The 26,335-nt window shown below is 43.3% G+C and overlaps 1 protein-coding gene across 1 annotated transcript in view; it reads right to left on the bottom strand.

Annotated features, from left to right (window-relative positions):
- Positions 1-26,335, bottom strand: part of MGAT4D (MGAT4 family member D) — a 235,959-nt gene that overhangs the window by 145,391 nt on the left and 64,233 nt on the right. Inside the window, exon 2 of the mRNA XM_068279604.1 lies at positions 19,473-19,634. Within this exon, the coding sequence (XP_068135705.1) occupies positions 19,473-19,634 (162 nt within the window). The remainder of the gene's footprint in view (positions 1-19,472; positions 19,635-26,335) is intronic.

Below are 26,335 nucleotides of genomic sequence, written 5' to 3'. Positions count from 1 at the left end.
TATGACGCATGTGCCCGCCCACTTTCCACTATAGCCAGATACAGAATACCGCAGGAGTCAAATCAGGAATACTATAACAGAAGTTCCATAATATCAGGGGTTACTATACCAGGCGTCACTCCCATATACTTAGAATGGTGCTTGGTCAGGACCTGGACATGTAGTAAAAGCTGATATAGAAAATTTTGACTATGCTAAACTAAAACAAGATTATACTGTATCCTAATTGATGGGTTATTTTGAGAGGTTTCATAGCTTAATTTGATTCCCATTAAAGTACAACTGAAGTAAGATGGATGTGCAGGCTGCCATAGTTATTTCCTGTTAAGCAATACCAGTTGCCTGGCTGTCCTGCTGATCCTCTACCTCTAATACTTTAAGCTATAGACCCTGAACAAGCATATGCATATCACGTATTTCTGACATTGTCAGATTTGACAAGAATAGCTGCATGCTGCTACGGTTTAAAAGCAAATAAATATGGCAGCCTCCATATTCTTCTCACTACAGTTTGTCCTTTAAAAATAAGCGAGAAACTTTTTACCTGATTATTTAGGCTTTTTTTGCCAAGTCCCAAGTAAATAAGTTTAGGGTTGCCATAGACCAATAAATATACTATAAACTGCTATCTATACACAAACCTACAACTGTTTCCAAGCAGAGGTTAGTGCACTTTGCAGTTATGTAATCAAGGGAAAGGCTGTATTGATTATTCCAAGGCCTCCAGCACAGGTACCATTATATTACCTGTTGTATAATGCACAATAGAACTTTTTGACATTTTACAGGAACCAAACTTGTAGTTGTGAATGCATTTAATTACTACATAAAACGCTTATTACCAGCTATGCATATGACTTGTCCCTTTTCCCAACCCACTGGAAAGCACTGTAACAATCCTAAGTACAAGAGAGCTCCAGCTAACCTTTCATTAGGTGCTGGAAGCCAGAAGTATCATCTTACATATAGAGTTCTCAAGATAATCTTTTCTGCCACCATAGTGGTCACTATTGTGTCAGTAACTCTGGAAACACACCTTTAAAAAGCAGACATTCCTGTTACAGAAAACAATGTCCGCCTTAGATGTCAGGACGTTGATTGCAGGTTCTTGAACACGATCTAGAAAGTGTGTGTGTGTGCGTGTGCGTGTGCGTGTGCGTGCGTGCGTGTGTGTCTAATATTTGCAGCTTACAAACATCACTCTGTATTTTAAACTATGAAACACAGCAGAGCTGATGACCCTTTGAACTTCCCTGCAGTAAAACATTATCTGAAGTGGTCTTTCAATGTTTCTTTGATGCATAAGTGCTTCAGAAAACAGCATCGTCATTGACCCAAGTTGGGTCAGAGAGCTCAGAGAAGGTTTTACATAGATAAGTGAAGTTTCTTAACTTTTTCTGTACTGGACACAATACGAGACTCCTATCTTTGCTAATGTTCGGTTTCTTAGCTGTACTACACATACAATTCATTAGTTTATTTTCACTTCAGGATTGCCTTTAAAGCGGAATATAACCCAGAATTTCTTCTTTGCTCTAATAGATTATTCACAGCATATTATAAACAACCAGCATTTTTTTTTTTTTTACTAGAACATCATTCAAAGGGTTAAACACAGGCTTTAGAAGTTTGCCTGCCAGCAGAGCATGCTGTATCCGAAGTTTACATAATGTAATCTTGTGTTTACTTAAATGTATCAAGTGAGGAATGAGACACATTCTGACTGTGGAGAAGCTCCTGGACACAAAGAGTCAAAGTATGTCTGCCTGCCTGAATGAATAAAACCAGTTAATAAAAAGGCAAAGTCAGCTCACAAAGCAAAAAAACTGTACTTTTGGGAACCTATAACTTATAAATGAATAATAATACTTATGCACAAATGCAAATATGATAACCGTAGGGCATATAAAAAGTAGGAAAACATGTTTTTATCAAATATGTCAGGGTTTTGAACCGCTTTAAAGTAGGAAAGTCATCTTAACCGAAAAATGTTTGATCATCAAGACAAACATCAATTGAGGGGTAACCCCCTAATATAATCTTTGATAGATTCTAGGTTTTTATCGAATTAATCATTAACCTATTAAAGACGGTTGTACAGCATCAGTATGACTTTAGTGTGTCTAAGCTAGAAATGCTTAAAAAAAACTGAAACAACTGTGCTGGAAAAGCAGCAGCACATTACTTTCAAACTGGGAGTGGTTCATAGCAATAAATGTAGCCAAACAAACATGGACCTTGCTTCCTTTGTCACTTAAAATAATAAATTAATGCCAAACGTCACTTCAGATTCACTTTATTTATATAGCGCCGACATATTACACACTAATGAGAAACATATACACATGATACTAGTCCTATTAAGAAATTATGGAAGTCCCTTTCTGTTTTCCAGTACAGGAAGAGTTAAAATACTGTACTTGAGTTGTGATCTATGAAGCAAACGAGCTTCTCTGATGTCTGGTACACACCATGCAATTTCCCATCAGATAGGTTGATAATTTCCAACAGATCCGATCGAATTTCCAATCGTTTTTCTGTTCACTTCTACGCAAATCGATAAGAAAAACAATCGGAAATCAGATCGGACCTGTTGGAAATGATCTATCAGACACATCAATCTGATGGGAAATTGCATGGTGTGTACCAGGCTTGAACCGGTCTACTCAATTAGTCAGTCAAGAGCTTAAACAGCCAAGAAACAATGTGAGGGCCGTTGCAGACTACAAGAGTTTAACCACTACAGATCGCGTGGAGAATCGACCGCAAAAACCGCATCGTGTGTTCCCAGCATAATGCAATGCTATGGAGGAGTTCTACAAAATCACACCGCTCTGGTGAGAACAGACACATAGGATAATGCTAGGAACACAATACTTTTTTGCGGTTGATTCTCTGCATGATCAATTTACTTTTCGATTCTTTGCTCAATTCTCTTATCTTTCGCTCGTTTTTCTTATCTTTTTTCCATTCACTTCTATGAGAAATCGAGCGGGAAAACAATCGAGCGAAGAATCGGACATGATGGAATTTTATCAATCGAAGGAGTCTATCGGAACGATTCTACCGCAAAAATGAAACGCGTGTTCCCAGCATAAGGTAAGCAAGAGCTTTTAAGAACACAAAGTACTCAGAAAAGCTCTTCTGGTGTGCACCAGCCCTGAGATAACGCTTTACTGCAGGAAAGTTCATAGAAAAGACTTCTTGATAAAAGCAGGTTACGCCCATGGAACAGTGCACCCTGGCATCCTAACTGCTACCTACCTTGCTCCATCGCCTGTGGTGCCCTCTTGTCCCACTCAGGTGATGTATACACTTCTCATTGCCTCACAATATCACCAGCATCTTATTCAATTAACCCCTTGATTGCACTAACACCTACTTTATTCAGCAGGGGATATTTTCAGCACAATTTTGTATTCTCTGTTATGGTTTAGTCTGATACGTATGTGGTTGTTTGGCTAGCAATTTTGGGTCATGTGATTTGTGGTTTATATAAAGGATATTGCACAGTGTTTTCGTAAACCTGTAGCATGTTTTTTGCACTTTATTAGATAGCATTGTACTGTTTTCAGAACCCGGGTTCTGAAAACACAGTGGCCCATTTGCAATTAACTTTTTCTCCTGGGTTTTCTCCAAGGTGATCTTTTCGCACCTTGTCATAGAATGCCTTTGAAAAAGTGGACCTGAACTCCTACACAGGACACAGCAGAAACAGAACAGAAATGCACCCTGTATGTATTTATCGTTTAGCCTGCCTAATCCCCCTCATTTGTGTATAATCAGTTGTAATTTGATCTCTCCCCTGTCACATGACTGCCTATGGCAGATAAGCCCATTTGAAAGTACAGGCTGAAAAATAATATGTCTACTTCCATGAATCAGGAAGTAGAAACCGTGCAGATTTTAGGATGTGTATCAGCTTCAAAGAAATGTTTTTGTTTAAAGGTTATTATGCTGCTGTGTATCTTTTACAACAGAGAGGAGTTCTGAGTTCAGGTCCACTTTAAGCCACCAGCAAGCAAAAAAAACTCAAAATAATACTCTCACCTACTTTTAGGTACCTTTTTAAATTGTAAAATGCTTAAAAGATAGATCGATATAGATATATATCTATAGTATCTATTCATCCATATCTATATATGCATTGTGACTATAAATGTTAAGGTCTGTTTTCTTTCCAATATGATAATGAATAAATAAATATTTAGATTTTTTTTTTTTGAAACAAACTTAGTGGTGCTTCACGTATGGGTGACATTATTTCCCCTACTTTTCAATGCCTGGCTATCCTGATCATCCTCTGCCTCTAATACTTTTAGCCATAGACACTTAAAAAGCATATACAGATCAGGTGTTTGCAATTATTGTTAGATCTGACAAGGATAGCTGCATGCTTGTTTCTGGTGTAATTCAGACACTACTACAGCCAAATAGATGAGCAGGGCTGCCAGGTAACTGGTATTGCATAAAAGGAAATAAATATGGCAGCCTCCATATCCCTCTCGCTTCAGCTGACCTTTAAAGGGAACCTAAACTGATAAGGATTTGGATTTTCCTTTTAAAATAATACTGGTTGCCTGACTTTCCTACTGATTCTGTGTCTTATACTTTTAGCCACAGCCCCTCAACAAGCATGCAGAACAGCTGCTCTGACTGAAGTCAGACTGGATTAGCTGCATGCTTGTTTCAGGTCTGTGATTCAGCTAATACTGCAGCCAAAGAGATCAGCAGGACTGCCAAGCAACTGGTATTGTTTAAAAGGAAACATCCATATCCCCCTCTCAGTTAAGGTTCCCTTTAAAAAGCAGAGTGTGGTTTATAAACTGCAACGGTGACAGTCTGATGCAGGTTGTAAATAAAGCTATCGTCATGTCCAATCTTTGTGTTTTCAATGGTTGAACAAAACATAAAAAATTCACCCCCTCCCAAATAAGGATTCTTTTGCTGGCCTTTGGCAAAGTGCATGCATCAATGGACAGCAATGGATACAAGAATCAAATATCGATAGGCACTGTATTAAGGTCATACATTGCATCTGCTGCAGGTAATCCATACATATGAAACTACCATTACAGCCTGTCAAAGTATTACAGAAAAGCACATCTGATGTTTTGTTTCTAACGCTAGAGAATTTTTTCTTGTTTTATCCAGCTAAACTAAATGTGCAACTGCAATGGAGTAGAAACTACAGCTTTGCTTGCTGACTTCCACTTGACCAACCCCATCTCTCCTTTCTGATGACTCATGCTGTCTGGTCTCTGAACTTGAGACAGAAGGCAGCATGAGTCATCATAGGGGAGATGGTGAGTAGTGAACAAGTGGGAGTGTACAGTATTACCATGACTGGACAAGACTGTCCATGAACTAAAACTGTGGGCAGATGTATGCCAAACCAAGCAGTAGCAATCCTGTTTCCAGAAAACAGAATGTATCCCTAGCAGAACTGGCTCAACTTACTTCAGACTGCTGAACAGGCTAGAAGATAAACAATACACCTCCCCCAATACTAATGAGACCTTCAAACAGGAGAGCTCAGTCTTTGCCAACACCTAGACATTAGAAGAATACCTTTCCCCAGGCTCCAGTAAACTACAATCAATCTAAAGGTTCGTACACACGCTCTATTTGCAGGAACGACGGGTCAATCAGACCCTCCCGCTGGGCGGCCGACAGTAGAGCGTGTGTACAGTGTCGGCAGACTGATAAGGCTGTTTCTGAACAATCCGCTCAGCTGAACCTTAACCACTTGCCGACCGCCTTAAGACGATGGGCGGCGGCAAGGGCTGGGCCCAAACGACCGCAATACGCCCATCGGCGGTGGCGGGCGTGGTTATGCGGCAATCGCGTCATTCGTGACGCGATCAGCCGCCGGCGACAGGCACCGCCCCCCTCGCGCTGTAACCCGCCGGCCGTTCTGAAGCGCCGGCGGGTTACTAGCACCCGGATCGCCGCTGAAAATATGTATAATAGGCTTTGTAATGTATACAAAGCCTATTATACAGGCTGCCTCCTGCCCTGGTGGTCCCAGTGTCCGAGGGACCACCAGGGCAGGCTGCAGCCACCCTAGTCTGCACCCAAGCACACTGATCTCTCCCCCCCCCCTGATCGCCCAGCACCCCTCAGACACCCCCCCCCCCCCTGCCCACCTCCCAGACCACTGTTTACACTCAATCACCCCCCTAATCACCCATCAATCACTCCCTGTCACTATCTGCCAACGCTATTTTTTTTTTAACCCTAAACTGCCCCCTGCTCCCTCCTGATCACCCCCCCCACCACCCCTCAGATTCTCCCCAGAACCCCCCCCCCCCCCAGTGTACTGTATGCCTCTATCCCCCCTGTAATAATCCACTGACCACCTGTCAATCATCCATCAATCACCCCCTGTCACTGCCACCCATCAATCAGCCCCTAACCTGCCCCTTGCGGGCAATCTGATCACCCACCCACACCATAAGATCGCCTGCAGATCCAACGTCAGATCACCTCCCAAGTGCATTGTTTACATCTACTCTCTCCTCTAAACCCCCACGAATTACCCATCAATCACACCCTATCACCACTTGTCACTGTTACCCATCAGATTAGACCCTAATCTGCCCCTTGCGGGCACCCAATCACTCGCCCACACGCTCAGATTGCCCTCAGATTCCCCCCCCCCCCCCCCCTGATCAATTCGCCAGTGCATTATTTACATCGGTTATTCCCTGTAATAACCCACTGATCACCTGTCAATCACTATCAATCACCCATCAATCACCCCCTGTCACTGCCACCCATCAATCACCCCCTGTCACTGCCACCCATCAATCAGCCCCTAACCTGCCCCTTGCGGGCAATCTGATCACCCACCCACACCATCAGATCGCCTGCAGACCCCCCGTCAGATTACCTCCCAAGTGCACTGTTTACATCTGTTCTCTCCTCTAAACACCCACTAATTACCTATCAATCACCCCCTGTCACCACCTGTCACTGCTACCCATCAGATTAGACCCCTATCTGCCCCTAGGGCACCCAATCACCCACCCACACTCTCAGAACGACCTCAGATACCCCCCCAGACCTCCCCCCCCCCGTGTACTGTAAACATCTATTCTCCCCTGTAATCACCCGTCATTCACCACCTGTCACTGCCACTTATCAGATCAGACCCTAACCTGCCTCTTACGGGCATCTGATCACCCTCCCACACCATCAGATTGCCCCAGACCTACCCTCAGATCACCTCCAAAGTGCATTGTTTACATCTGTTCTGCCATCTAATCACCCACTGATCACCCATCAATCAGCCCCCGTCACTGCTACCCATCAGATTAGACCCCTATCTGCCCCTAGGGCACCCAATCACCCGCCCTCACCCTCAGATGCCCTCAGACCCCAGCCCTGATCACCTCGCCAGTGCATTGCTTGCATCCATTTCCCCCCTCTAATCACTCTTGAGACACCCATCAATCACCTCCTGTCACCACTTGTCACCCCCTAGCACACCTACCCATCAGATCAGGCCCTCATTTTCCCCGTGTGGGCTCCTGATCACTCGGCCAAACCCTCAGATCCCCCTCAGACCCCCTTCCGATCACCTCCCCAGTGCATTGATTGCATCTATTTTCCCCTCTAACCACCCCGAGACACCCATCAATCACCTCCTGTCACGCCCCTAGCACGCCTATCCATCAGATCAGGCCCAATACAACCTGTCATCTAAGAGGCCACCCTGCTTATGACCAGTTCCACAAAATTCGCCCCCTCATAGACCACCTTTCATCAAATTTTTGCAGATGCTTATACCCCTGAACAGTCATTTTGAGACATTTGGTTTCCAGACTACTCACAGTTTTGGGCCAGTAAAAATGCCAGGGCAGTATAGGAACCCCACAAGTGACCCCATTTTAGAAAAAAAAAAAAAAAGACACCCCAAGGTATTCTGTTAGGTGTATGACGAGTTCATAGAAGATTTTAGTTTTTGCCAAAAGTTAGCGGAAATTGATTTTTATTGTTTTTTTCACAAAGTGTCATTTTTCACTAATTTGTGACAAAATAAAATCTTCTATGAACTCATACACACCTAACGGAATACCTTGGGGTGTCTTTCTAAAATGGGGTCACTTGTGGGGTTCCTATACTGCCCTGGCATTTTAGGGGCCCTAAACCGTGAGGAATAGTCTAGAAAACAAATGCCTCAAAATGACCTGTGAATAGGACGTTGGGCCCCTTAGCGCACCTAGGCTGCAAAAAAGTGTCACACATGTGGTATTGCCATACTCAGGAGAAGTAGTATAATGTGTTTTGGGGTGTATTTTTACACATACCCATGCTGGGTGGGAGAAATCTCTCTGTAAATGGACAATTGTGTGTAAAGAAAAAAAAAATTGTCATTTACAGAGATATTTCTCCCACCCATCATGGGTATGTGTAAAAATACACCACAAAACACATTACACTACTTCGCCTGAGTACGGCGGTACCACGTGTGGCACTTTTTTGCACCCTAAGTACGCTAAGGGGCCCAAAGTCCAATGAGTACCTTTAGGATTTCACAGGTCATTTTGCGACATTTGGTTTCAAGACTACTCCTCACGGTTTAGGGCCCCTAAAATGCCAGGGCAGTACAGGAACCCCACAAATGACCCCATTTTAGAAATAAGACACCCCAAGGTATTCCGTTAGTAGTACGGTGAGTTCATAGAAGATTTTATTTTTTGACACAAGTTAGCGGAAAATGACACGGTGTGAAAAAAACAATTAAAGTCAATTTCTAACTTGTGACAAAAAAAAAAAAATCTTCTATGAACTCACCATAATCCTAACGGAATACCTTGGGGTGTCTTTCTAAAATAGGGTCATTTGTGGGGTTCCTATACTGCCCTGGCATTTTAGGGGCTCTAAACTATGAGGAGTAGTCTTGAAACCAAATGTTGCAAAATGACCTGTGAAATCCTAAAGGTATTCATTGGACTTTGGGCCCCTTAGCGCAGTTAGGGTGCAAAAAAGTGCCACACGTGGTATCGCCGTATTCAGGAGAAGTAGTATAATGTGTTTTGGGGTGCATTTTTACACATACCCGTGCTGAGTGGGAGAAATATCTCTGTAAATGGACAATTGTGTGTAAAAAAAAAAAAAAAAAAAAAAGTCATTTACAGAGATATTTCTCCCACCCAGCATGGGTATGTGTAAAAATACACCCCAAAACACATTATACTACTTCGCCTGAGTACGGCAATACCACGTGTGGCACTTTTTTGCAGCCTAACTGCGCTAAGGGGCCCAAAGTCCAATGAGCACCTTTAGGCTTTACAGTGGTGCTTACAATTAGGCACCCCCAAAATGCCAGGACAGTGAACACACCCCACAAATGACCCCATTTTGGAAAGTAGACACTTCAAGGTATTCAGAGAGGAGCATAGTAAGTCTGTGCCAGATTTTTTTTTTTTTGTCGCAAGTTAGAAGAAATGGAAATTTTTTTATTTATTTTTTTGTCACAAAGTGTAATTTTCCGCTAACTTGTGACAAAAAATAAAATCTATGAACTCACCATGCCTCTCAGTGAATACTTTGGGATGTCTTCTTTCCAAAATGGGGTCATTTGGGGGGTATTTATACTATCCTGAAATTTTAGCACCTCATGAAACATGACAGGTGGTAAGAAAAGTCAGAGATGCTTCAAAATGGGAAAATTCACTTTTGGCACCATAGTTTGTAAATGCTACAACTTTTACCCAATCCAATAAATATACACGGAATTTTTTTTTTTTTTTTAATCAGACATGTAGCAGAATAACTTTCGCGCTCAAATGTATAGGAAATTTTACTTTATTTAAAAAATTTCAGCACAGAAAGTTAAGTCATTTTTTTGACAAAATTCATGTCTTTTTTGATGAATATAATAACAACTAAAACTCACAGCAGCAATCAAATAGCACCAAAAGAAAGCTGTATTAGTGACAAGAAAAGGAGGTAAAATTCATTTAAGTGGTAGGTTGTATGACCAAGCAATAAACCGTGAAAGCTGCAGTGGTCTGAATGGAGAAAGGCTCTGGTCCTTAAAGTGAACCTCCGGACTAAAAATCAGCAGCACTGAAAAGGCTTTGTGTTTCTTTAACAGTTTCACAGCATCAGAACTTTGTTTCTCTTATACAAGCCTCATTTTTAGCTGCACAGAAGAAAACTGCCCGGGCTTTTTTCCCCTGATGCTGTGCAAAGCATGATGGGATTTCTGATTTTGTTGTCCTCATTGTGCTGTTTTGGTGCATTTTTTTTTTTTATTACATTTTGAATTTGACATTTGAAGCCTAGCGTGTGCAGCTGGGAGGGGTAATCAGGACACAGGATAGTTGGAACTGTGTCTCCTGCTCCTTGTCACCTCCTTTCAACCAAAAAGATGGCTGCCCCCATGAATCACAAACATTTGCCTGTTCTTTTAAAACAGGGTGGGTAAGAGATTATATTACCTATCTATTCTAAGTAACATAACTAATGTAACTTGATGACAGTATGTTTGTTTAGGCTGAAGTTCCCCTTTAAGGGGCGAAAAGACTGTGGTCCTCAAGTGGTTAAAAAGGCAAGGCACACATTACATAGCACTAATCACTCCACAGAAAGTACATATTGTACATTTGTTCATAGCATATACCCGAAGAATAAGCAGGCTTGGGCAAGCTGTAGGTATTTTTTCCTGTGACTACATACCATCAAAATTATTTTCTCTGTGACAGCAGCTGTACTGCTATTAAACAAATCTGTTCCAGGTTATTACAGTGGATTCATATGCATGGATCAGCTACAGGGTCACTTCAAAGCAAAACTGAACTGTAATGAACTTGGAAAAAAAAAAAATTCTACTGACCAACTTTTGAAAACCCAACTCGCCTGACTGTTTTCAGATCCTCTACCCAGAACACTTCCTGTGGTAGAGTCATCAAGCCCGGTAGGGGGAAAAAAAAAAAAAAAGTGTAGCAAAAGTGCAGCAGTAGCACAACACAACCAATCTGGTTTCAGTTAATTGAGACAAGCATTTTCAACAGTCACTGTGGGACTAGTGATGCAAAGTAGGTGTCCTGACTCCACTGGCTGCATGCTTGTGGTAAGTAAATTACATACTGCAATAGCCAATATATTATCCTTGCAAGCAGGAAACTGAACTTTGAAATGGAGTTGCCAGCTCCAATACTTCAGTCAATTTGGGTTCAGGCCTATAAGACACTGAGTCGGTGTATGAAAGATGGTGACCACAGAGTGCCAGAAATTAGACAAAAGGGGCAATCTGCACCAAAACCCTAAGGGCCTATTCACACTTAGAAATGCAAACCGCCAGCGATTTTTCCGCGATCAAGTTTAGCGCTTCTATAGATCGCCGGGAAATCGCCTGAAAATGGTACAGGCAACGCGTTTGCGTTTCGCGTTTTTGGGAGATTTGCGTCGATTAGCGCAAATCCCCCAAGAACGGGCCCATAGGGTTTTATGACACGCTAGCATTTGAGCGTTTTGCCAAAATCGCGGCAAACGCTCTAGTGTGAATGGGCCCTAATGTGCAAGCAAAACCTCAGAAAGTAATTACAAAACCAATTCCTCCAAAGAAATGAGGTTTAGTAATACAAGCACCACTATATAAGTCACAATCAATCAAATTTTATTTGGACATAGACATCACAGTAAAAACACTTAATGTATACTTCACTTCCCTAGCTTATAAATAAAATCAATATCTTGAATACTGAATATCAGAATAGTGACCCGAGACCAGAATATAACGTGTATCCTAGTGGTTCCAATTTGGCCTCCACTCACTGACAGAAACCCAGGTTTCGGATTACAGTAATATGCAACAATTATCTATACGATAAGAAAGCCAGTATACCAATGCATAACGTAAATGGTATTAGCTGTACCCACACTAAAAAAAGTGCTTGAGGTGCCTATATACAGGCAGATCAAAGTGCACGAGTGCTATGGGCCAATAGAACTACAGTGAAAAACAAAAACGAAATGCAAATGAATAAAAAACCCCACAGTGGGGGAAAAGCCATGCAATTAAAGAGACTGTGCCGATATGACGCTGAGTGTGCAAATAGAGGTAGGAACAGCATATAATGGATTAAGCCCACAGGACGTGCTAATAGGCACTGGTAACTATGTATGTGAGGAAAGTAAAGCTACATTTCCACTGTGCTTGACATGCGTCTTGCGCTTCCAAATTTCGTGGGTGGGGAACCGGACTGTAATCGCAGCAGTGGAAACCTAGCCTTATCTATAGAAAAAGTATTGCACAGTATAGTCCCGGTGAAGCCAAAAGTAGGTCTCAGGTGAAGCTAGCAGGGTGGCACGACCAAACCGTTTACAAAGAAAGCCTTCAAGTGCTGTTCACTTCGAGCACTTTGTCCTCTGAAAGCGGTTTGGATACCGTTAAGCATGTCGGGCCACCTGGCGATCTGAACCTTCCCCATGCTTGCTTCACCCGAGACCTAGTTTTGGATTCATCCAGACTATACTGTGCAATACTTCTACTATAGAGAAGTATCCTCTACATAGTTACCAGTGCCTATTAGCACGTTCTGTGGGTTTAATCCATTATATGCTGTTCCTACCTCTATTTGCACACTCAGCGTCAAATCAGCACAGTCCCTTTAATTGTATTGATTTTTCTTCACTTTGTTTTTTTTTTTTTTTTTCCAATAGATTTGCATTTCATTTTTTGGTTATGTTTTTCACTGTGGTTCTATTGGCCCATAGCACTCCTGCACTTTCATCTGCCTGTATACAGGCACCTCAAGCACTTTGTGTGGGTACAGCTATTGCCATTTACATTATGCATCGATATACTAGCCATCTGATCTAGAGACAGATTGTTACACATTAATCTCTTATCAGAAACTCTGGTTTCTATCGGTGAGTGGAGTCCGAATTGGAACCACCAGAATACACATTCAGGTCCCAGGGCACTATTAAGATATATTCAATATATTGATATCATTAGAAGCTGTGGAAGTGAAGTATACGTTAAGTGTTTTACTGTGATATCTATTATGTCCAAATAAAATAGAATTATTGATTGTGACTTATATAGTGGTGCTTGGATTAATAAACCTCATTACTTTGAAGCAATTGGTTTTGAGAGAGCCAGAAATATTAGCTCTGTAGAAACCACCCTTTTTAGATGTCCATGTTTACAAATGTGGCAGTTGAAAAGATTGCAGCTTTTTAAAATAATAATCAGTTTTCCATGGTTAGCGGAAACCCATTAGTTAACACCACTTTAGTGCTGTTGCAACATATTTTTACGTGGCAACTGTGCCAACTGCCACTTTACAGATTATGAAAAGACAGTTGCCACTCTTGGGCCCCGCAAGCCCCATACACACTGGGGTGCTTTGAGGGGATCAGCAAAGCGCTGTGACAATGTATCCCTATGGGACCACTCACTGCAGTGCTTGCAATCTGTATTCATCCAAAATGTGCTGCATGCACAATGCTGGGAATAATGAGATTCTAGTCCCCCGAAATTGCAGAGTGAAATTGGCACAAAATCTGCGACCCAAGTGTGAACCAGTCTGAATTAACCTTGGAGAATGTCAGACTAAAATGGTGAACAGCGGTATTAACTCAGTGTGAGACAAGCAATCAGTCCACCAGTTTGCCACCTGAGGCAGGGAACACACTACATGCGTTTTTGTGCGTTTTGGTGCGAACAGCAAAACGTGCACCATTGTAAAGGCTATTGACGTCGATAGCCTAGCGCGGGAAACGCGTGCACTGCGTCTGTTTACCGCGTTTTCTAAATGCAGTTTTCTGCTTTTTCCCGCATGTTGCATGCCAATACATGCCATGCAAATGCATAAACGCAGAAACGCATGCAGAAAATCGCACACGTTAGATGCGAACGCAAAACCCGACGGAAACCTGGTAAACACTGGGAAAACCGGCCCTGCAAGTGTGTTCCCTGCCTCAAAGATTAGTGGTACATGGCTGTAAAAGTCTAAGTACTGCAATTATTTCTAGTGAGAATAAACACCTGTGGCAAGTTATCCATTATTCTATTCAAGGGAATGGAGCTATGGATCGCTTTAGGGAATTATGGTGCTGGCAATCAAGCACTGATGGGCAATCATATTTAGGTCATTAAGCTCCTTACACATGTTCAACAGCAGTCTTTTATGCAGCACAATTGTTGAACAACTTCTGTTGTGAAACAAGTTGAAACAGCTAAAAAAAAAGTATTTTGCTATTGTTCAAAAAGCTGATAAGACTGATAAGAAGCCAACAGTTGGATTGACTTCTTATCAGCTTTTTGAACAATAGCAAAATACTTTTTTTTAGCTGTTTCAACTTGTTTCACAGCAGAAGTTGTTCAACAATTGTGCTGCATAAAAGACCGCTGTTAAGAATGTTAATCATAGATCAGATAATCACTCTTTATTTATAGACACAAAGATGTCACCAGTGCCCAGAGAGAAAACACTATCACCTCTACAGCTGACAGCTACCTAAACCTTTTACACATGCAGGATGGTCCTCAGCACAGGCAGCCGGTTGGGCGCCTTTGCAGAGATTTTAGTGGCGGCTCCCCCGAGTGCTGGATCTTCTCAGCCAAGCATAGGCCGAGGGCATTGTCCTCCTCCTGCTCCAACGTGCCATCGCCAAGCGCCTTCTGCCTCCCTTCATAGCAGCACATCTGTAGAGAATTTGGTATTCTGATCCATTACCGGGGATCACTTCCTGATTCCTGCAAGCAACAGTGGTGTGGGGGTGTGTGGGTACACATATTTAAACACTAAAGCCCACAGGGTTGTTTGTTTTTTTTGCATCTGAGCAACTTTCACCTCCCATTCATTTGCCAATAACGTCATCACTTCTCATCACAATGAATTGATCTATATCTTGTTTTTTCCACCACCAATTAGGCTTTCTTTGGGTGATACATTTTGCTAAGAATTTATTCCAAATCCATTTTAACAGGAATATTAAGAAAGAAATGGAAAAAAAATATTTCTCAGTTTTTAGCAATTATAGTTTGAAATTAATACATGCTACCCTAATTAAAACCCATGTATTTTATTTGCCCATTCGTCCCGCTTATTGCACCGTTTAAATTATGTCCCTATCACAATGTATGGCGCCGATATTTTATTTGGAAATAAAGGTGCTTTTTTTTTTCTTCATTTTGTGCCCATCACTATTTACAAGCCCATAATTTAAAATTATACTAATATACTCCTTTGACATGCATATTTAAAAAGTTCAGACCCTTAGGTAACTATTTATGTTTGTTTTTTTAATTGTATTTTTTTTTTTGTATGTAAAATTTTATTTGGGTAATTTTTGGTGTTGGAGGTAGAATTTTTATTGTAAAAAAAAAAAAAATATGTATTTATTGAAAAATTGATGTGGGTGTAGTTTTACCATTTGGCCACAAGATGGCCAAAGTAAAAAAAATCCTAGAAGTGTGATCGTACGCTTCCAGGAAGCATTAGGAGGACGGGAAACTTTGTCTCTCTGTTAAGAGACTGTCGGTTTTTCTGCAGGAGGCTTTGATCAATGAACGGGATCTATAATCCCATTCATTGATAGCTGGGCTAACGGCCGGCGGTGGGAGCGCGCGCTGCCCACGGGAGCGTACACAGCCTATCTGGACGAGAATGTTAGTACAGATAAGGTTAAGGAGGTTTCCAGATAAGGAAACCCAGGAAACACTACAAGCTATCAGCCAAGGAGTGCCATAATATCAGTCTACAGGATCTTCTAAAAAAATTAGCATATTGTGATAAAGTTCATTATTTTCTGTAATGTACTGATAAACATCACACTTTCATATATTTTAGATTCAAATACACACAACTGAAGTAGTTCAAGACTTTTATTGTTTTAATATTGATGATTTTGGCATACAGCTCATGAAAACCCAAATTTCCTATCTCAAAAAATTAGCATATTTCATCCGACCAATAAAAGAAAAGTGTTTTTAAAACAAAAAAAAGTCAACATTCAAATAATATTTTTCGGAATATAAGACGCTCCGGCATATAAGACGCACCTAGATTTAGAGGGCAAAAATCAGGACAAAAAAAATAAACTAAACCTAGGTGCGTCTTTGGTGCAGGGGCTTCTTATGGACCTCTAACTCCCCCAAAACTGTCTTTATCTAAGCTACACTGCCCATCTATACTAACACCTGCTACACTACACTTCCCTTACCCCTGCTGCCCCCATCAACTACACATTACTTCACTAACCCCTACTACAACTACACTACACTACACTACAGTATACTACACTTCCCTCACTAACACCTGCAGCCAACCCAAACTACACTACACATCACTAACTAACCCCTCCAGCCAACCCAAACTACACTACACTTCACTAAGTAATCCCTCCAGCCAACCCAAACTACACTACACTTCACTAACTAACCCCTCCAGCCAACCCAAACTACACTACACTACACTACACTACACTACACTACACTTCCCTCACTAACACCTGCAGCCAACCCAAACTACACTACACTTCACTAAGTAACCCCTCCAGCCAACCCAAACAACACTACACTTCACTAACTAACCCCTCCAGCCAACCCAAACTACACTACACTTCACTAAGGAACCCCTCCAGCCAACCCAAACTACACTACACTACATCCCTGCTGCATCTCACCTGATCCTGTCGCCGCGATCCTCCCCTCCTCCATCTGCCTGCCATCACCCCAGAGTCGCAGCAGCCGTCATCTGAGGGTCCCATTAGGTGTCATCAGAGGGTCCAGCAATCCCATCCAGTATCCCCACTCTTTAAGTGTCCAGGTTGCCGGCTCCTCTTCGCTGCAGTCATGCTTGTATGCAGCCTCGTGGTGATCACGCGGTGATTACGCGCTGCCGGGGCCGACTTCCTCCATAGTTACGGCGTCCTCTTCTTAGTTACAGTGCCCCCTTCTGCGTGACGAGCGGCGCACGTGCGCCTGACGTCATGCGCGACCCCGGCGCACATGCGCCGCTCGTCACACAGAAGAGGGCACTGTATCTAAGAAGAGGACGCCGTAACTATGGAGGAAGACGGCCCCGGCAGCGCGTAATCACCGCGTGATCACCGCGAGCCTGCATACAAGCATGACTGCAGTGAAGAGGAGCTGGCAACTTGGACACTTAAAGAGCGGGGATACTGGATGGGATTGCTGGACCCTCTGATGACGGCTGCTGCGACATTGGATGACGGCGGACAGACGAAGGAGGCGAGGATCGCGGCGGCAGGATCTGGTAAGTATGTTATGGGGCGAAAATACCGTACCTTTGGAATATAAGACGCACCCACTTTTTCCCCCCCAGTTTTGGGGAAGAAAAAGTGCGTCTTATAGTCCGAAAAATACGGTATGTTCAGTTATGCACTCAATACTTGGTCGGGAATCCTTTTGCAGAAATGACTGCTTCAATGCGGCGTGGCATGGAGGCAATCAGCCTGTGGCACTGATCAGGTGTTATGGAGGCCCAGGATGCTTCGATAGCGGCCTTAAGCTCATCCAGAGTGTTGGGTCTTGCGTCTCAACTTTCTCTTCACAATATCCCACAGATTCTCTATCAGGTTCAGGTCAGGAGAGTTGGCAGGTCAATTGAGCACAGTAATACCATGGTCAGTAAACCATTTACCAGTGGTTTTGGCACTGTGAGCAGGTGCCAGGTCGTGCTGAAAAATGAAATCTTCATCTCCATAAAGCTTTTCAGCAGATGGAAGCATGAAGTGCTCCAAAATCTCCTGATAGCTAGCTGCATTGACCCTGCCCTTGATAAAACACAGTGGACCAACACCAGCAGCTGACATGGCACCCCAGACCATCACTGACTGTGGGTACTTGACACTGGACTTCAGGCATTTTGGCATTTCCCTCTCCCCAGTCTTCCTCCAGACTCCGGCACCTTGATTCCCAAATGACATGTAAAAGTTGCTTTCATCCGAACAAAGTACTTTGGACCACTGAGCAACAGTCCAGTGCTGTTTCTCTGTAGCCCAGGTCAGGCGCTTCTGCCTCTGTTTCTGGTTCAAAAGTGGGCTCATGCTTCCATCTGCTGAAAAGCTTTATGGAGATGAAGATTTCATTTTTCAGCACGAACTGGCACCTGCTCACAGTGCCAAAACCACTGGTAAATGGTTTACTGACCATGGTATTACTGTGCTCAATTGACCTGCCAACTCTCCTGACCTGAACCCCATAGAGAATCTGTGGGATATTGTGAAGAGAAAGTTGAGACGCAAGACCCAACACTCTGGATGAGCTTAAGGCCGCTATCGAAGCATCCTGGGCCTCCATAACACCTGAGCAGTGCCACAGGCTGATTGCCTCCATGCCACGCCGCATTGAAGCAGTCATTTCTGCAAAAGGATTCCCGACCAAGTATTGAGTGCATGAACTGAACATAATTATTTGAAGGTTGACTTTTTTTGTTTTAAAAACACTTTTCTTTTATCGGTCGGATGAAATATGCTAATTTTTTGAGATAGGAAATTTGGGTTTTCATGAGCTGTATGCCAAAATCATCAATATTAAAACAATAAAAGGCTTGAACTACTTCAGTTGTGTGTATTTGAATCTAAAATATATGAAAGTCTGATGTTTATCAGTACATTACAGAAAATAATGAACTTTATCACAATATGCTAATTTTATGAGAAGATCCTGTATAAGCTTTGTACACATGCTATAGAGTCCTCAGCCAAGACAGCCAGTCGGGGCAGTCTGTCGATAACCTAGTGCAGTCATGGATAACCTTGGCACTCCAGCTGTTACAAAACTACAAATCCCATCATGCCTCTGCCCGAGTTATGCTTAGAGCTGTCAAGAGTATTGCAATGCCTCATGGGACTTGTAGTTCCACCACAGCTGGAGTGCCAAGGTTAGCCATCACTGACCTAGTGTGTATACAGCCTCAGTTGTCTCACCTTTCCCATTCATAGCCAGTGTCTGTACAGCACTCGGCCCCGGATTGTTGTTCGAGGGATTGAGTCCCAACATTCTGTGAGTGTATATATGCACTGTTTGTGCTTTTACATATAGATAAAAGCCTTCCTCTGGATCAACAGGGATATGTGAGGGAGCAGGCTGGTGTTGTACTTTATACTGGTTGAACTCGATGGACGTATGTCTTTTTTCAACCAAAATAACTATGTAACTATGTAACTATAAGCTGCAGCATGAATCAGGTTTTATTCATCCAATAAACACCCTTGAACTCTGGGCATATGTGTAGTCTGTGCCTGGCTGTCTGAGACATGTGGTGCAGTATGTAGGCGGAATACATTATTGGGAAACTGGAGAGAAAGCCTTTGCAGGCTGTGCACCACTAGGGTGCATCTGTCGCCTCTCTCCGCTTTGTCTATTTCAGCTTACACATTTCAGAATGCAGTAATACAAGACGAAAGGATTTATCAAAAATTCAAAAAGAAATCCGAAAAAGCTTACAGGGAGAAGTTTCATTTCCATTGATAAATACCTGTGTGGTTCTCAAATGCGTTTCTCTTCTCAGCAACTGCTCGTTTAATTTCATCTAAAACCGTACTGAGATCTTGAGAGCGCTTGCGGTTCTCTTGTTCTGCATGGAACAGTCTCTGCTGGAGTTCTAAGAACTGCTTTTCATAGGTGTCCATTCCATAATCTGCAAAGCAAAAAAAAGAGGAGCTGCAATAAGCAAACCTCCTTCAAAAACACCATTCATGCCAGATTCCCCTCAGGAAATTACACACGGACTGCAAGCACAAAGAGAACACAAGATGCTGCATGCAGCAGTTTGGCAGCGATCATGGCGCAATCGCATCAGTGGCTACAGTAGCCAAATAGTGATCCCCATGGGAAATCGTGGCACTTCCAGGATTATGCAAAGCGCAGTCGCTTTGCACTTCCTCAAATCGCCCGTAGTGGGCCCCAGCCTTAAGGCCTGGAACCCACTGGCAGCACTTCCAAGCGCTTGTGAAGCTTTTGCTAATGTACTGCTAAGGGGGGATTTTTAAAAATATCACATCGGTCAAGCGGGATCACACCCAAAGAACTATATTAGCAAGAGCTTTTCAACTCACAAGGGCTTAGAAAAGTGTTGCTAGTGGATCCCAGCCCTTCTGGCTTCAATTTACAAAACTGACAGTAAGCGCTCAAATTCCTCATTTTTACAACTCTTGTAAACTCTTAAGAGTACTGCTGCCTCGAGACTGTCCAGAAATCCACAGCTTTCTGCAGCAGTTATATACAGCACAGGCCGGAAGGCTTTCTAATGTCGGGCATACATGGCACGGTTTATGCGCCGGATCGAGCCAGCGGCTCGATGCCGGCGCGTCCGCGCGGATCGATTGCCGCTCGTCCCCGCCGGCGCTTCATCACCGCTCGATTCCCTGCCATTGTCCGCCGGCGGGGATCGAGCGGTGCGGGTCGAGCGGCATGACCGGGCCAGCTGAATATGATCAGCTGGCCGGATCAGCTGGTCGATACACGGTACAGAAACGTACCGTGTATCCCCAGCATTAAAGGACACCTGAAGTGAGAGGGATATGGAGGCTGCCATATTTGTTTCCTTTTAAGCATTACCAGTTGCCTGGCTGTCCTGCTGATCCTCTGCCTCTAGTACTTTTAGCCTTAGACGCTGAACAAGCATGCAGCAGATCAAGTTTTTGACATTGTCAGATCTGACCAGATTAACTGCATGCTTGTTTCTGGTGTTCAGATACTCATCTAAAGATAGGGAAGGTCCTATAGAGCCTCCGGCAGGGAACACACTTAGGGCTTAAGCACACTATAAGCGCTTTTCTGAGCAGTTGCAACTTATTAGCTTTCTTTAAAAAAAGAAAAAAAAAAAAATCGCTCCCATGCACTCATTAAAATTGCGGTAAAAATTGCGCAAAATACGCCGCAATCACATACATTTACGCGATTGCGGCAATTTTAACATGATTTTAATGTGAATGGAACCAATTTTTAAAAAGCGTATAGTGTGTCTGAGCCCTTACAATGTTCTTCACAGAATTTTTTTCCAGCCGGGTGGCATGAAAAAGTAGCCAGATGGGGCGCGACCAGTGCCGGCCCTAGACTTTTTGCCGCCTGAGGCAAATTTTTAAAAAATTGTCACCGCCGCCCCTCCCCCCCCCCCGGGGGGCCGCCGAGCTGGAGGGGTAGCTGGCAGGATGGGGGTATTGAGCCAGTGGCGGGGAGGGGGGGTCGGACCCCCCCCTCCCTCGCCTGGGTCCCCCGTCCTCCGCTCCCCTCCAGCCTAAATAGAAGCAGCCGTATGTGTAAGAGGCACGGGCGGGGAGGACACTCACCTCTTCCCAGCGTGCGCTCCACTGACGTCACTTCCTGCAGCGTCCTGCAGGAAGTGATGTCAGTGGAGCGCACGCTGGAGCGAGGAGGAGGTGAGTGTCTCCCCGCCCGTGCCTCTTACACATACGGTTGCTTCTATTTAGGCTGGAGGGGAGCGGAGGACGGGGGACCCAGGCGAGGGAGGGTGGGGTCCGACCCCCCTCCCCGCCGCTGGCCCAATACCCCCGTCCTGCCAGCTACCCCTCCAGCTCGGCGGGCCGGCTCCCCGCACCCACGGATGGGCGGGTGCCGCTCCTGGAAATTTGCCACCTGAGGCAAAAGTTTCACCCCGCCTCATGAGCGGGCCGGCCCTGGGCGCGACGGGGAAATGAAGGGCCATCTCTGCTTACAGCACATGAGTAGGATGAGGAGGCAAGCTTATGACAGAAGAGTGCTCACCAAAACTAGCTGTGTGGAGGATATAGCTAAAAGAGCCTGGGGAGAACACTGTGCAGAATCGCATGCATTTTCCACTATGTGCTATGGGGAAACGCATGTGATTCTGCCAAGGCCCCTGGACGTCCCGTTCCTCCTACAGTCCCTTTGTTCTAGCGCTGGGTCCTCCGTTAGTCTCTGGCCGATGGGTCGGATACTGCTCTCTGCCACTGCAGGAGGCTTCGGAAGTCTTCAGGAACCAGAATTCTCCCAAAGACAAGCCACTCCGTACAGAGCATGCACTCTTGCCCATGCGCAGTATGGAGCCGCCCGTGGTGAGGTATTTGAACGAGCAGGCAGTGAGAGAAACGAGAAGGTTCTATGGGAACCAGAGCCTTCCCACTCCTTAGGCAAGTATCTGTTTTTGTTAATTGGGCTTCAGACTCCCTTTAAAGAATATCTGAAGTGAATGGTGGTCCCTCACTGCAGTTCTGCAATGCTCAGCTGTCCAATTGCCCCCTCCGTAATGATCTTAGCCCTGTGCATGTGCAGGATACTCCTGGCAATTGGAGCAGGATCCTGAGCGGTGCGCGCAGCAGCCACCAGATCGGTAATCATTACAGAGGGCACAGCTGGACAGTGGAGCATTGTGGAACGGCAGCAAAGGACCACGCAGACTTCAAGGGTGTGGAACAAGCCCCAGGTAAGTAAAGCTTTTTTTCCGCCATTCACCTTGGATACCCTTTAAGCCTGGTACACACATCCAATTTTGATTGTCCAATGACTGGCCAATTTTACCATCTCCATTTAGCATGAGGGCCAAACATTTTTGAATACTATGACCAGATTGTGCAGGTAATCTCTCATACTACATGCAGGGGGTAAAATTAGAAGTGTGTGCCAGTCATTGTCGACACCTAGACTATTCCAGTAACTGTCAAAATTTAAAGCCATCTAAAATTTAATTTGACCAATGACTGGCCTATTTTACCACTTCCATGTAGTATGAGAGCTTACCTTCACAGTCTGTTCACAGTATTCAAACTCTGTTGACCCTCATTACATGTAGGTGGTAAAATTGGCCACCTAATTGGACACCCTAAAACTAGTTTCACACTGAGGTGCTGCGTTAGAACGTACACAAAACACAACCAAAAACAACATTGTCAAAAACCTGAGCGGTTCTTGCCTTTTTCATGATTGCTAACTCAGTAAAGGACCAGCCCTTAAAGCGTTGCTATCCTATAAATCCGGAATAGTGGGGTCTGAACCCTCTATAACAGTAATTATAGATGGATGGTATACCTTGAAATAATTCAGAGCACTCAGTATATGATTTTATATTAAAAAAAATTGTATTTGCTTATCATACAGAATATATACACAAAATATGAACAGTTCCAAGTAGTGTTTCCTTCTAACAGTATTCCATCTCATCAAGGCTTTATAGCCAAGCGTTCATCAATCTTTTAAGTACCGGTACATTCAAAAAAGAATAGAACAGTTGTGTTAAGTAAAATAAGATCAAAAGTAGTCTCATCTGTATCAATAGCTGTGTATCTAGTAGCTGTGTAAAACTTTTAGTAATCCTGTTAAGTAATCTTTTAGTAATCTTCTTAAACAAATAGCATTAAAAAAAAAAAAAAAAAAAAAAAAAAAACACTTCTAAAAAAAACTTCTAAAAAAAAAAAAAAAAATTCTTGCTAACATCTTAACAGAATTTAATGCTGAAAAATTAATGAAGTAAATCACCAGAATATTAACCACTTGAGGACCACAGTCTTTTCGCCCCTTAAGGACCAGAGCCTTTTTCTCCATTCAGACCACTGCAGCTTTCACGGTTTATTGCTCGCTCATACAACCTACCACCTAAGTGAATTTTACCTCCTTTTCTGGTCACTAATACAGCTTTCTTTTGGTGCTATTTGATTGCTGCTGCGAGTTTTACTTTTTATTATATTCATTAAAAAAGACATTAATTTTGTTAAAAAAAATGACTAACTTTCTGTGCTGACATTTTTCAAATAAAGTAAAATTTCCTATACATTTGAGCGCGAAAGTTATTTTGCTACATGTCTTTGATAAAACAAACCATTCAGTGTATATTTATTGGATTGGGTAAAAGTTATAGCATTTACAAACTATGGTGCCAAAAGTGAATTTTCCCATTTTAAAGCATCTCTGACTTTTCTGAGCACCTGTCATGTTTCATGAGGTGCTAAAATTCCAGGATAGTATAAATACCCCCCCAAAAGACCCCATTTTGGAAAGAAGACATCCCAAAGTATTCACAAAGAGGCATGGTGAGTTCATAGAAGATTTTATTTTTTGTCACAAGTTAGCGGAAAATGACACTTTGTGACAAAAAAAAAATTAAAAAAAAATCCATTTCTGCTAACTTGTGACAAAAAAAAATGAAATCTGCCACGGACTCACCATAGCCCTCTCTGAATACCTTGAAGTGTCTACTTTCCAAAATGGAGTCATTTGTGGGGTGTATTTACTGTCCTGGCATTTTGGGGGGTGCTAAATTGTAAGCACCCCTGTAAAGCCTAAAGGTGCTCATTGGACGTTGGGCCCCTTAGCGCACCTAGGCTGCAAAAAGGGGTCACACATGTGGTATTGCCGTACTCAGGAGAAGTAGTATAATGTGTTTTGGGGTGTATTTTTACACATACCCATGCTGGGTGGGAGAAATTGCTCTGTAAATTGACAATTGTATGTAAAAAAATAAAAAAAAACCCAGCATGGGTATATGTAAAAATACACCACAAAACACATTATACTACTTCTACTGAGTACGGAAATACCACGTGTGGCACTTTTTTGCACCCTAACTGTGCTAAGGGGCCCAAAGTCCAATGAGCACCTTCAGGCTTTACAGGGGTGCTTACAATTTAGCACCCCCCCCCCCCCCACTTGCCAGGACAGTTAACAAACCCCACAAATGACCCCATTTTGGAAAGAATACACGCTAAGGTATTCCATGAGGGCCATGGTGAGTTCATAGAAAATTTTATTTTTTGTCACAAGTTAGCGGAAAATGACATTTTGTGGAAAAAAGAAAGAAAAAAAAAAAAAAAACTTCTGCTAACTTGTGACAAAAAAAATAAAATATTCTATGAACTCACCATGCACCTAACTGAATACTTTGGGGTGTCCTCTTTCCAAAATGGCATCATTCGTGGGGTCTGTCCTGGCATTTTAGGGTCTCTGCAATCATTACATGTATGGCCAGTATTAGGAGTTTCTGCTATACTCCTTATATTGGGCATAAGGGTAATGCACCCTGGGTTGAAAGGAAAAATGAACATCAAACAATCAATCAATGTGGATGAAAAAATATCTGAGATAGATAATAGATAATAGATTATAGATTATAGATATAGATATAGATATAGATAGGCGTCTACCAGAACATAGGAGTTGCCGCCCCAGAAATCCAAACCCACCAGCTCGTATGCCCTGGCAAACCTGATTTATCCATTCACACCGATCGATGTGGATGAACAAATCATTGCCAGAGTTCTTTTTTGAGAGTGCTTGCCAAAGCATATGAAACCCCAACACCACTCCTCGGCCCATATGCCTCGGCAAACATATCTTTTTGACTGCGGAGGAGAAATCGACATGCACCGACTTGTGTGTAAGCTGACAGACGCGTAATGTTCTGTCAGGATGCACCATCAGTGCTGCAGCTGGTAAGTCGTTCGCTCGGTCCACCTGGAAGGTTATTGGATGGAAAAAGAGAAAAAAAAATACAAAAAAACAAAAACAAAAAACAAGCAAGCAGCAAAGCAATTACTTCATTAACATTAAAAAAAACTTTGAACTTTTTTAATAAAAACCTTAACATTGCAAAACCAAACATTAACTTCTTTGCTTACCTGTTTTTTTTTTTTTTTTTGTTTTTTTTTACTTACCTCCCGAGGACAAACCTCTCCTCCCCCATGGGACAATGTGCGACGTGCAAATCGCAGAGTTGTGGCGAAGTACATTACGCATTTTGTCCCAAGTGAAAGGAGATGTTTCTGGCAGCCCTGTGTATTACGATCTCTCGAAACCAGATGTTTGGTTTCACACTGCATATTGACAAATCCGGTGGGTCGAGCCCGCCGCACCGTATCGTCCAAAACAGACCTCCAGGGAATACCACAAGAGTAGCATTCGGCCTAGTAATGAACTGCGTGGCCATAGACTAACATGACTTCCGGGCCGATCGATATTGCCACAGAAGCCACGCAGTAACGTAGGCATGCACTAGCGTTAAGTCAAGCACTTCCGGCGTAGGGGGGGACCGCAAAGTGTGACTTTTGCTAGGCATTTTGCCCTAACGCATCGCAGCAGTGTGAAATAGCACTGAGAGACCCTTGTGTGCCTACCGCTGTGTTTGGAGTTCCCTACTCTAATAGTGTACCTGCTCGTGGTACCTCTCAAAACACTCCCCTAGGCATAGGCCAGGCTGGTCAGGACAGGTGGGACAATAAACAGTGGTGTCACGCCTTATTCCAGCCCTGCTGCAGACACGACAACGTTTTCTTCGGATTCGGTGACCTGGGGTACTCTGAATTGGATAGGCGTAATGCCTTCCATGCAGCCGGCTAGTTGCATCTTGGGGTTGGGCCACGGCACCTCCTG

This window comes from Hyperolius riggenbachi, chromosome 1, assembly GCF_040937935.1.
Source record: "Hyperolius riggenbachi isolate aHypRig1 chromosome 1, aHypRig1.pri, whole genome shotgun sequence".
Classification (NCBI taxonomy): domain Eukaryota; kingdom Metazoa; phylum Chordata; class Amphibia; order Anura; family Hyperoliidae; genus Hyperolius; species Hyperolius riggenbachi.
The sequence above is the reverse complement of the archived record's forward strand: the minus strand, read 5'-3'. Positions and strand labels throughout refer to the sequence as shown.